Genomic DNA, 13,069 nt, shown 5'->3' with positions numbered 1-13,069 from the left:
ATGGGGCGTTCATATACTTAACGCCCCACTCCAATTTCTATTTCACAATTTTTGATTTCTGCATGGGGCGGGCTTTATACCTCCGCCCCATTAATTTTTTTTTTTTTTTTTATGTTTCTGAAGCGTAGACTATACCAACGCCCCACTCGGGCGTTATCTTTACCAACGCCCCACTCGGGCGTTATCTTTACCAACGCCTGATCCCAGGCGTAATGTTTATCAACGCGCCACCAAATATACTCTTTTCCCACTACGCCACATGACGGACTAAACCCAAATTTGATCTTTTTTTTTAGTCTTTGATCTTTGGTTATACTCGCACCACTGTGGACGCTCTTAAGGCTCCAGCGTACCTGATGCCAGTCCTGAAGTAAATCTTCAGCTACTTTTGATAGAGAGATACAACACAGGCAACTCCATCTGCTACAACCGCTGAAATGGTAGATCTACACACTTTCAAGTATTAATTTGTATCTGAAAGTAAAGCTTCATTTTAGGGCAATGAAATTTGTATATGAAAGTAAAGCTTCAAGTTTACAATATGAAATTTGGATGCTATTATACCATTACAGTAATGTTTCAATGATTTGATTTTTTTGTTATTCAATTTTAAGACATGGGACCTTATCCAATTTACTTAGATGAAATAATAAGTGATCTATTCATGGGCTATTACTAAGGTAGAAATGATGTATATTTGTGACTAATTGTGGAGATGATGTGCAAAACAACCAAGGTAGTACATATAAATATCTACTATGTATTGATTCATCGAGCATCCCTTGATACCACCAACACTATAGCGTTGTATATCAGAGAGCCATAGGATTATTACAAGTTTCGCTCATGAACAACTGTATGTCAAGTTCAGTTTTGAACAAATTCGGTTGTATAATTTTGTCAAAATCACAACACAGCTGCAAATTTTGTATAATAAAAAGTGGCTTCAAAATTAAGTTGAACAGAATATAAATAAGAGAACACTGTGGCTGTCGCGGCATTGCAGAAGGGGACACAGCCAATTTGTCAAACTTGTCTCTGCCGCTTAGTAAGTTGGGAGGAAATCAATGTTGTTTACCATTTTGTGAAGAGTTTCATGGTTTTATGAATCGTTCTAATTTAATGTAGTTAATTAACCTCGATCTTCTTCTCCTTCCTAACAATTCTCAAAGGGTTTACCCAATCGACCACTCCAGTTATCCTTTTTAAGGTGTTTCATAGAACAAACTAAAAACTGATCGATAATGCCAATAAAAGGTGCGGAATTTAAAGAAAATCACTTGCTTCCCCGAAAATGAAACCCGATTACCCTGCAGCCTCATCATCTTGGTATTTTGGAATGCTCCTAAACATTTGTCCATACTTCCCTATATTTTGGCACAATGAATCACTTAGCCCCAAGTCTATCAAAAGTCTACTCACGATTAAAATAAAAACACAACAATTTACATACTTAACGAGAATTGATCCCAGTCACTGAATCGCAGGTCAACCCAGTCCCCCTGAATTTTAACAAAAGTAAATGTTTAGATATAGTTCAGGACCTGGTTGTCAGAAGTACATCTGAATCACCCTCCCAGTCGGATACGCTGGTCAACTCGGTCCACTTTCCCCCTTTCGGTTTCCCGCTCAAAAGTGTTACGACTGGAACCTATTGCACTATTGTGGTCTGTGAGACTGGATTGTGGCGTAGATGATATCAATGTAGAACGACTTTACGGACCGAAGTTTCGGTTTAAAGAAAAACAAAGCTAGAGAACAAGTAAAATTAAGACAAAGATCGAAGAGCTAGAAACTCCAGTTTGATTTTATGCTGCAAGGTATTGTGTTCATCTTATGGCATGGCATTTCCACCTTTGTCGTAATAGTAATGCGTCTGAAATGCCATTTAAAAACCAGTTACATTTAAGGGTGCACAGGAACCGAGCCGGACCGCCGGACCGAACCGGAACCGATGGAACCGTACCTGATTTTGGACCGAACCGAGGTACAAGGTACAAGTACCGGTCCCAAAAATAGGAACCGAGCTCTGGGGGTACAGGTACACGGTCCAACACATGAACCGTCCCGTACCGGACCGAAGTCCCGAATAATTGTGACCGTTAGATTTAGGGGATAAGGGATCTGTCTCAGCCGTTGGATTAATAGGGGGTATATAAGCTCTGAAGAAATTCTTAGGGTTTCAGTTCCCTTAATTTTTTCTCGCCTCTTGACTCTTCTCAGTACTTCTCTCTGAGAAGCAGAAGAAATTCTCCCCTTCTTCTGATCTTCATCTTCTTCTAGTCATCAAACTACCATTTATGGGATTTTGACCTGGAATTAGATTGCGACTCACCAACTTCTTCTTCTTCACTTTCAGAGAGCACCGGATAAACCCCAAATTTTTCCCGCCTCCCACAATTCAGTGAAAGTAAGTTGAATAATCAGCACCACAGAGCGTCGGAGGAAGAAGGAAACCCTTGAAATCAAGCAGAGAGCCATCCACAACGCGGCGGAGCAACCGAAGGCAACTCACTTTCACCATCAGACAGACACACAGATGATGAATAAACCCTAGATTCAAATTGTAAGTTTCATACCCTTTACTCAATTCTTTTCAAATTACAGTATGCTGATGAAATTGAAAAGACCCAATTCGTCGAAAATTGAATTTGAATAGTGTAAACTTTTTTTTGATTGAAGAATCACATAGCAGAAGCTTATAAGGCTTTGCTCGAAAATTTTCTTATCTTGGAACCTGTCACACCAAGTAGGCATTTTTTTTCTTATCTTGGCATGGTAAGCATACCTTATAAGCTTCTGCTATGTGGTAAGCCTTATAAGCGTTCGATATATAGCTTATGCACCATCAAAGCTGGTGATTTGATAAATTGTTTTGGATCCTCTTTTGCTGTCCACAAACTCCAGGTAATATCTGACAGTATGTTCATTTATTTTGAACTATATGTAGAGCTTATACATAGAATTAGCTCTTATGAATTAAAAATGCATACCCCATTGAAATGATCGACTAATAATTCAAACATAGGAGAAGGGAATACAGGGATTGGAGTAACTGAGTCACTAGTTGGTGGTTTGGTTTATTAGCACAAACCTGGCGAGATTATGAGCATCACGATCAGCTATAGACATATGGTAAGGTCTGCTTGATAGGAGATTCGTCCGTCCATATTCGCTATGTCAAACTAAAGTGGTCATTTCCAACAAAAGCATGACAGTGCCAACGCCAATGCCTATCTCAATGACACGCCCAAAGTCACCTGCTTGTTAAGCTGTGGTGATTGAGCTAGGCAACAAGGGCGGCTGACAACAAATGCAACAGTAATACCACATAGCAGAAGATTATTAATTAAGATTGAGCAACTCCACTTTCTTTGATTTCTGTTTCTGTATGATTCACATAGCAGAAGCTTATAAGGCTTTGCTCGAAAATTTGTATTTGAGATTGATTTTGTTTTTATTTTCGAACTCTTGTAGTGTGTTAAATTTAAACCCTAAAGTTTGAGACTAATATGAATGTTTTGGATGGTGCAGGGGGTATGTTGGATACACAGTTATGGATTCAGAGATTAGATCAGTATTATTAGTGTAAGTCTTTATTAAAAATCAAATTGAAGAGTTATTAAGAATGATTTTATTGAAGCTGATGATGACTGTTTTGAGCATCTGAAGTGGGTTTATTTCTGTGCAAATCTTAATTAATAATCAAATGGAAATGTAAGTGATGAAGATCAATCAGTTTTATAGAGTGGGTTTGTTTCAATTACCCATGTTTAGTTTTGAGAAGTAACAAGGATTTCTGTTTCTGTATGATTCACATAGCAGAAGCTTATAAGGCTTTGCTGTTGAGTTTTTGAGATGCCTACTTGGTGTGACAGGTTCCAAGTATAAAGCTTTGATAAAGGTTGCAAGAGTAGCATAGCTTTGATAAAATAGTGATAGTACTATATTCATATATGAGATTGATTTTGAGATTTATTTTCGAAAATTTGTATTTGAGATTGATTTTGTTTTTATTTTCGAACTCTTGTAGTGTGTTAAATTTAAACCCTAAAGTTTGAGACTAATTTGCAGAAACATTTTCAGGCTTATTTTAACTGAAAAGTGCAACTGACTTGGATACATTCAAATTATACATGTTGATTAGTGTATGTTGTTGCGCATAGGACATATGGCTAAGGACATATTAGCCATTCCTGTGTCTTCTGTTGCCTCTGAGTCTGCTTTTAGCACAGGAAAGCGAGTCTTAAGTCCTTGTAGAAGCTCTTTATCTACAAGGACAGTTAAGGCATTGCTTTGCACACAAAGCTGGCTAAGGAAGCCAATACAACTTGATCTTCTATCTGATTACATACCAGATGATGATGTTGAAATTGAAGAAGGTAACATATTACATTATTACTTGTGTTTGGCAGTAATAGATATAGTCTAATGGTTACTAACTGCTATTATTTTTTTTTTGCAGCGTTACTTGGTCCTATCAACAATGATGACACCACAAGTGTTGCTGACATGGATTAGAAGATCAATATTCAAGGCTACTACAGCACTGCTAGACTGCTAGTTGTTCTTTTATCAGATTTTTTTCTCATTTTCAAGACTTAGTGTGTGTTTGTGACTACTGCTACTTCTTTTTTAAGATTTTCAAGACATTGTTTGTTTGGTTTGCTATTAATATTGCTACTTATTAGTTGTTGCTTTGAGATATTGAAAAATAGGTAAAAAAGTAAAAAACAGGGCAGTAGGTTTCTGTTTTTTTTTCCCCCTGAAATGGAACCGGAACCGGTACCGGTACCGACCGGTCCAAAATGGAACCGGAACCGAGGTACTCGGTACCGGGACCGGTCCATTTTTTTGGTACCGAAGGGTGTAAGGTACAGGTACTCGGTCTCGGCAAGAACCGAGCCGAACCGTACCGTGTGCACCCTTAGTTACATTTCATTTAACGCACTTCAAAACAAAACAATAAAAACCAGGGACGGACCCAAGAAGTTTTAATTTTTTCTCAGCCTGGGCTAATAGTCTTGGCCCAGTATAGCATTTCAATCTTTAGGTTGTTGGGCTGTGACGACTACCTGGGCTAAATTCCGAGTTAGCCCACCTGTAAGTCCGTCAGCGATAAAAACTGCCAAACTGCACTAACCATGCCTTTTACTTATCTATAAATATATCAACGATTGATGAGGATGAATGGCTAGAATGCACACAGAATAAGTGAAATGCTAAGATTGGAACATTGCAAAAAAAAAAAATGCTTCATAACCTGTACTGCTTCCTAAATTGCAACAAAATATTTTCACGTCTCTCTTAAAGTTTAAGAGGAATTGTTAAGATCTGTTTAATGTTTACATTCTTTCTTCAAAGACCGCAAAATCTTCTTAGGTTCTGGATTCATGAAATAATATTGAAAAGATACAAATTAATGAACATGTATTCGAAAGTTCATTTGATGCTTAATATCTAAATTGCCTATCTATAAAATTATAGCAAACCATATACGAAAAAAGAAACAAGAAAGAAAGAAGAAAACAAAACTACCGATCAGACAGTAAAACTGATCTGCACCAATGTAAGTGTTCTTTATAGGTAATTGAAGAACATTATCATCACTTAGTTTAATTGATCAGAGGTTTCTATCAAGCACCACAACATGTAGATGAAGATCAACATTTTTTAGCTTAATTTTGAAGGCATTAAGGCATTCGACCATTTTACTGAACCATGGGCAAGACGGGATGGGAACTTAGAGAGGAGCTGCAGCAGTATAAACTATAGCAAGCCATATACCAAAAAAGAAAAAGAAAATAACTACCAAATTTTACTTGCATTTTAGCTGTTCAATCACCAAACAACCACTAACAGACTCCGACACATAAATCTAAGCATGTATGTTTTCTAGCCCCAATTAAAAACATGACTGTATAATAATATATCTGTCATGTAAATATGAATGACATGAAAACAGAACTCTGATTAGATAGAGCTTAGATATAAAAAAAAAAATGCAACATTCAAAACTGATCTCACCAATGTAAGTTTTCTGTATAGGTAATTGATAAACATTATCATCACTAGGCTTAGTTTATTCCTTAGTAGCCAGGAACGTGAACAGTCATCACGAATCACAGTGAGAATCGCGAATTTGTGTTTCTCAGTGAAAACCGTGATGGGAACGCGTTCCTGGCAAGAAGGAAACGCGTTTTTAACATGGGAAAACGTATATCTTAAAATACCCACAATTTCTGGCTACTGAATCTGGCTAAATATCCTACTAACTGTATATTATCTTCACATTTTTGTCTAGTATATCTATCCTATATCTAGTTCCTATATTCTAGGATATCTAGCTAGTTTATCTCAGAATCTTGTAAAATAGATGTAATGGTCCGTATATAACAGATACTTTTGGCTCAGCATAAGCAAAAAAAGAAAAAAAAAGTAATACCCCAAGTATAGGACGTTCTTTGTAAAATGAATATTAAAATAAAAAGAAACAAAAAAAAGCGAGTCGCCACTACAAGAAAACCTACCAATTGCTACACCATATATTGCCACACCTACAATATAGGTGTTGCAAAAGCAAATTTCTAGCCATAATATTTTTCAACTGTAGCTAAAAGTTATAATCTAGTGCAGCAAAATGAAACTTTTACCACACAACTATAGCAACAATATGAAAAGAGTGTAGCAAAAAAGTATAATCTCATGTTGCACCAATAAGATTGGATACAACAATAGTCTTCTTGCTACATAGGTTATCGCGCGCCACTGGTAGTAGTTTATAGCATAACCATTGGGTGCTGCAATATGTTAAGTTTCTTCTAGTGCGTGTCTGGAAAGTTCTTTGTTGCAAACTGGGTAGGTCCCGAAAGCTGGGTATGCAAATATATATAGTACTGCCGGTTATTAAGAACCGACACGCGCCGGCTTCATTACATTTGTAGCTCAGTTCAAAATATAACTTCTATCATCCGCCTTAAAAAATCAAGTCGCCTAATTACCAAATTTAGGGCGGTAAACCAAGCAAACATGATGTAAATTTTCCTTTCATTTCCAAAAAAAAAAATAGAGTTTCAATGGATTCACATTACGAAACCGACCTATAATTAGAGTTATAATTGTAACTACCGAAAATCAGTAGTACACCCAAATAGTAAGTAAACAAGATCTAATACATGAGATACCAATTTGATTAAAGAACTTTTATTGATTTATTGAATGAGAACTCTCGATTACAAGATTACACACAAAGGAAAACCCTAATCTTACTCTCTATGCTAAGGTTCCTACTCTACCAAAAATTCCATCCTTCATTCGTTGCCCCAGGACCTCTATTTATAGGCATATCACATGTAGTGTTGGACAGCTCATTTTTCTTCTTGGGAGCTTCGTGGTCGAGCTTTATCCTTCGCCCAACCCATTTTCCTTAAAGTTTTTCCCCTTCTTTCGTTGATACCCATGTGATCCTGTCGGGACAGCTGTCCTATTTCTTGCTTAATAAGTATTATCTTCACCGATGACTTTTGGGCCAAGCAATCTTCCTTCGCCAGTATACTTATTTCGTGTGATACCTTGTCCTACTCCCACAGCTTTCTAGCGGTTTGCACTCTTCTCGCATTATCATCTCTTGCTCCCACCTTCGCCAGTTAATTAATAATGACTTTCTGACTTGATTTGACAAGTCACTGACGAAGATTTTCGGGGTATGGTATAAGATCTTTGACCAGATCTTTTTGAATGACTCCGTATTTATCCTCTCGTACACGTGTCGAGACGCATATTCGGTATCCACATTTTGCCTTTTCTTATTCTGCTCGATCAAAGAAAGAGTGAAATAAGAACCGCTAGTTCTTTGCATGACCGCCATCTATCCATCCTCATGTCCTCCACGTGGCTTCTTTTCTCGACTAACCGTTGATTACCGGTTCAGATTTTTCGGTCTGGGGTGCTTTCTTGATTCGCCATAAATACCCCATTTTTCTTCATTAAGACTTCTTTCTTCTTAATTTCTTTCCTCCAACTTCAAGTTTTCTTTCCTCCTTCATCGTCCTCTGCAACTTCAGGATTTCTTTCCCTTTTCATTGTCTTCTGCAATGGCCCCTCGAAAGGTTCCTTATCCCACCACCTCTACTTCTCTCGAAGATTTTCAGGCAGATTTTAAGAAGCTGGGTTTAACCTTGTCCCCAGCAGTTGACTCTTCAGTTTCTCCTCCGGTAGTGGCAACTGATTCCATGGAACTGAATTATCGATGGATTCAGTTAGATAACTGGTCTTCTACCAGGATGCTGATCACCATTGGTTAACTGGAAGTAGGTCTTCCCTTTCCCCTATATGATCCTGAGAATCCCATCTTCTACGAGATTCTGGTTAAGATTAATCGAGGGGTTTACCAATTAAGTGGAAATACCATTCGTCTTGCAAATGAGTGCGTGAGAAGGGCTACCGATGGACCTTCTCATATCCCTGATTTGGTGACAGATTCTGATCCTTCTGACTACATTGTTGACTCATTTTTGGCGAACTATATTGGTAGGACCATGTCTACCAGAACTTATCAAGAGTGGGGCGTCAAGCTCGCTCGCAAAAATCCTGGCAAATTATTTAAGGTCCTCCTCCTGGATGTCGATCCTATTGGCGTTAGGAGGAACTACAATCTTCGTTTTTCTAATGACGAGGATTGGATTATGTATCCTTTGGTGGTCGAAGGCCCTTTGGTTTGGGGTTACGACGAAAACGGTGTTGCCCGAACTGGTCCTCTCGCGGAGCATGCTCACCTCGCGGCGTATGATCCGGGAAGATTTAACTGGCGAGAAAGACCACAAATGGTTGGCTGCCTTCCTTTTAATTTATCCTCGTTTTCTTCCATGTTGTTTTTTAATATTCTCATCATTTTTGCAGTATGTTACTCCTCCACCGGGTATGATTAAATATCGTTCACGGAAGCCTAAGCAAGTGCAGGTTGGTACTTCGCAGCTTTCCTCTTCTCTTCGTTTAAGCTTTTCGGCAACCTTCTTATCTCGCAGGAGGATGGTACCGAGGGTCCTGCCAAGAATATAAGGAACCGAAAATGCTCCGGGGCTCCTCCGGATTCTTCTCAGGTATCCCCTCCTTCCTTTGTTTTCTTGTTCCCTTCTCTGTGTGATGGATTAATTGTCGGTTTTGTATGTTTTAGGGGGGACCTTTGACTTCCGTTCCTTCCCAAGGTCCTCAGCGCCGTTCTCGCAGGTCCCTTGACATGGATTCTCTAAATCATACTAAGCCTTATAAAGTGGCCTCTCCCCAGCCGGATCCTTCGGTTACCCAACAACTCAGTCCTCTTTGTGGGGTTGATCCTCCACGAACTTCTCCGAATGCTTCCTCGCCGGGAATTCTTGCGAATAAGGGTAAACTAAAGGCCCACGAAGAGTTAGATCCAGCTTATATCCCTGATATGAAATTTTTGCGGAAAATATTTATCTCCATTCGTAGGGATCCTTCTTTGAGGTCGGCAGCTATTGAGTCTTTGACCTCTTTCAGCTCTGAGGACTTTATAACGGAGGATCAATCTTTTATTGAAAATGCGTCCTTTAATCTTTCTTCGCAGCAGCATGCTGCTATCATGGATCTAGTGAGTTTATCATACCTATTCTTCCTCTCTCCTTCTTCATGGTATGTCTTAATCGAGACGCGTCTTTGGTTTTTCAGGAGCGCAACCGCAGTATGACTCATCTAGTGGAACTGAAACTGTCTCGTGAAGGGTTGGAGAAATTTGGTGCTCGCATCTACCGGCTTACCCAGCAGCTTTCTGAACGAGAGAAGCAGGTGAACGATCTCCAAAATAAACTTGAGAAACTCTCTGAACGGGAGAAGCAGATGGGTGATCTTCGCAGTAAGCTACCTTCTTCTTTCGTTTACTTTAAAAGTTCGTTTGTCTTCCCCACTTGATTTATGCTTCTTTTGCTTGTCAGGATATGAGCAAGAGATCAGGAATCAGATCTCCCTCCTTTCTCGAGAAAACGGTGATCTTTCTAAGAAGGTATCCACCTTAGAAGAGGACGTCAAGCTGCTGAACGAAGATTGCGATCAAATGGAAAAGGATGCCACTAATCTTGCTAAACGTATCCGCAGAAATGCTCAAGATGATAAGGTCCGGTTTTTCAACGAGTTCGGTGATTCTCGTAGCATTCCCCTTGAGCCTTTGGACCTTGAGGTGTTCTCTGATGACGAACCTCAACCTATTTCCAATAAGCAACAGTCTTCTTCTGATGAGGCTACTGAATCTAACGAGGGTCTTCATTCAGGAGACGAGTCCTCTTGATTCAATGCTGGATTTTCTCCTTGCAATTGTAATAGTTAACTTTTCTTATTTTATCTTTCCTGGGCGCTCCCAAGCTTTGGGGGCAGGACAGCTTCCTTTGCAACTGCTACTATTGTCCTCTTGTAAATGCCTTTGTATAGCTAATATGGTTCTCGTTGTCGCAATTGCTCTTTTGTCAAGTATATACTCTCTTGGGAAGATAAGGCTTGATAAGAACATAAAACTTAAAAGTATATATTTTCCTCTTATTTTTATCGAGCATTTATCCGATCAAGATAAGATTAATTCGTGCTTATTTCGCTGACCATAAAATTGTGTGTTTCGTCGTTCTACTTAAAAGTATCATGTGCTTACTACTCTTTCAAGTAGTTATCCATCTACTTCTACTTATCATTTTATTGGATCCCTATCTCGCGACGATATAATAGGCCTACCCATTCCCGTGAATGTTAGCCCCATTACATCCTCGTCTTTTTTGGTCACTCAGCTCCCTAATTATGGAGGGTGTCATCCCTTTATATTCCTCCCGAATGCCTCTTCAAGGAAGTTACCCCTAACATACATGTTGAGCTCTTCCCATCCGGTTATTACGACACCAGTTGTTTTCGTGACTTCTTATCCCTTTCGCCGATGTGGCTATTGGTTACGAAGTCACAACCTAAGTGAAGTTTCTTTGGGATCGAATGCTTTGTATCCAAGACTTTTCATACGATCATGGACGGGAACGCTCCAGAGGCCCTAGGCACCCGCAGCTCAACCGAATACGTCGGCGCCTTGGTCTTACTCCACATCCCTTACCGAAGGCCATCATAAAAGGGACCCTCAGCGGATATGTTTTATCATTGCCCCTAAATTTCTGTCTGGGAGTTGTTAACTACATGCGTTAGGCTGTGCCTCTTACACTTTCGTGCGAACTAAGGTGCATGTCGTGGATTCCCAGCCTTCCTAGGCGAAGGTTTTAAGTTTCCCTATAAACCTTTTATTTCGTGGGTCTTATCTGCCTCATATTCTTGAGGTCTTATTTGCCTGATTTGCTCGCTTTGTTTGTATGAAAATTAGATATAAAAGAAATTCCATTGATAACTTTTGTTCAATTACACATCGTTACATCTTCATATACGGATAATACTTTTTGATATACACGGGGTTCCACGGGTGGTCAAACTTTCGATCTCGTCTTTCAACCTCGTCGTATATTATGTTTTTCTCGTTAGTTGCCTTTCCTTCGCATTCTGCTAATTCGTACGCCCCGTTCCCTACTACTCTTTTCACGATGTACGGTCCTTCCAAAGTAGGCTCGAATTTTCCTCCTGACCCCTTTTGGTATGGTGGTATTTCGCGCAGTGCTAGCTCTCCTGGTGTGAAGCTTCATACCTTTAGTTTCTTGTTGTACTCTTTTGATAGTCGCTGATGGTAATTCATCATGTGCTGTGGTGAAATCCCTCTATTTTCTTCTAGATCATCCAATTTTGCGAGGATTAAATCGGTGTTTAACCCTTTTTCCCATGCTTCTCTCCTTGTTGTTCGGAGGATAGCTTCGGTGGGCAAGACTGCCTCTGCCCCATATGTCAAACAAAAGGGTGACATCCCTGTGGCATATCGCCAGTTAGTTCAGTATGACCACACTACGTTAGGAATTTGCTCACACCATCCTTTGTGGTGTCCCTCCAATTTCTTATTTAGTGTGTATGCTATCGTCTTGTTCGTGGCCTCTGCCTGCCCATTGCTCTGAGGGTACAGTGGAGTTGATTTTCCACTTTGAATTTTGAAGGAATTGAATAGCATTCTCACATTTTCTCCTTCAAACTTCTTTCCATTGTCTGAAACTATCAACACAGGTATCCCAAATCTGCATATGATGTGCTCAAGGATGAAGTCGTATATATCACCATCTCGTGTGTGTTGCAAAGCTTTGGCTTCTACGCACATCGTGAAATAATTTGTGGCTACTATTAGATATCTCCTTTGTTTGGTCCCTGTCACAAATGTTCCCACTATGTCTATTCCCCACATGGCGAAGGGCCACACACTCAATACTGAGTTTAAGATCGTGGACGGTGCGTGCACTCTTTTCCCATATCTTTGGCATGCTTCACATCTCGTGGAAATGTCTTTCGCGTCTCTGTGCATATATGGCCAAAAATATCCTTGTATTCTGGTTTTTAGAGCCAGGGATCTAGTCCCGCTGTGATTCCCGACGTCTCCATGATGGATCGACTTCATAATTTGTATCCCTTCCTTTTGTGACAAGCATCTCATTAATGGGCCTAGATACGACCTTTTGTATAGGATTCCTTCTCGCACCTCGTAATGTGTGCATCTGCTTCTAATCTTATTTGCCTCTTGTTTGTCTCGCGGAAGCTCTTCTTTCATAAGATAATTATAGATAGGTGTTCCCCAGTCATCTTCGCTCATTTCGGTGCTTTCTTCCTCTATGGCCATCACCTTAGGTTCTCTTTCTTCCTTGCTCACAGACGGTTACATCAATCGCTCAATTCGGATATGGTCTATCTTTGGATCCTCAATCATGGACGTTTATGAAGGAAAGAGCATCTGTGTGCCTGTTATTGTCCCTTCCTATGTTCCTCCAGATGATGTTTTGTATCTTCGCGGAGTATTCTTTTACCAATTGCAAGTACCTTTGCATCACGGGATCAACCACATTGTATCTTCCTTCAATCTGGCGAACTACCAATTGCGAGTCGCTGGTAATTCTCACTTCGCCCAATTTCATTTCTATTGCAATCCTCAAATTTTGTATTACCGCTTCAT

General features: G+C 39.7%; 1 protein-coding gene across 1 annotated transcript; it reads left to right on the top strand.

The window, feature by feature from the left end:
• Nucleotides 1-8,928: 8,928 nt before the first annotated feature.
• Nucleotides 8,929-10,448, top strand: LOC113309301 (cingulin-like). Its single transcript, XM_026557727.1, has 4 exons — nucleotides 8,929-9,098; nucleotides 9,173-9,607; nucleotides 9,685-9,868; nucleotides 9,948-10,448. The coding sequence occupies exons 2-4, from the start codon at nucleotides 9,236-9,238 to the stop codon at nucleotides 10,295-10,297; spliced, it is 906 nt and encodes a 301-aa protein (XP_026413512.1). The 5' UTR covers nucleotides 8,929-9,098; nucleotides 9,173-9,235; the 3' UTR covers nucleotides 10,298-10,448.
• The last annotated feature ends 2,621 nt before the right edge of the window (nucleotides 10,449-13,069 follow it).

The sequence above is a fragment of the Papaver somniferum genome, chromosome 9 (assembly GCF_003573695.1).
Source record: "Papaver somniferum cultivar HN1 chromosome 9, ASM357369v1, whole genome shotgun sequence".
Classification (NCBI taxonomy): Eukaryota; Viridiplantae; Streptophyta; class Magnoliopsida; order Ranunculales; family Papaveraceae; genus Papaver; species Papaver somniferum.
This window is presented reverse-complemented; position numbering and strand designations above follow the sequence as displayed.

Excerpts from the sequence above, each read along its gene's own strand:
- LOC113309301 (XM_026557727.1), top strand. The coding sequence starts at position 9,236 with ATGGATTCTCTAAATCATACTAAGCCTTATAAAGTGGCCTCTCCCCAG. Across the intron at positions 9,608-9,684 it reads ATGCTGCTATCATGGATCTA|GAGCGCAACCGCAGTATGAC; the intron begins GTGAGTTTATCA and ends TTGGTTTTTCAG. Across the intron at positions 9,869-9,947 it reads GCAGATGGGTGATCTTCGCA|GATATGAGCAAGAGATCAGG; the intron begins GTAAGCTACCTT and ends TTTGCTTGTCAG.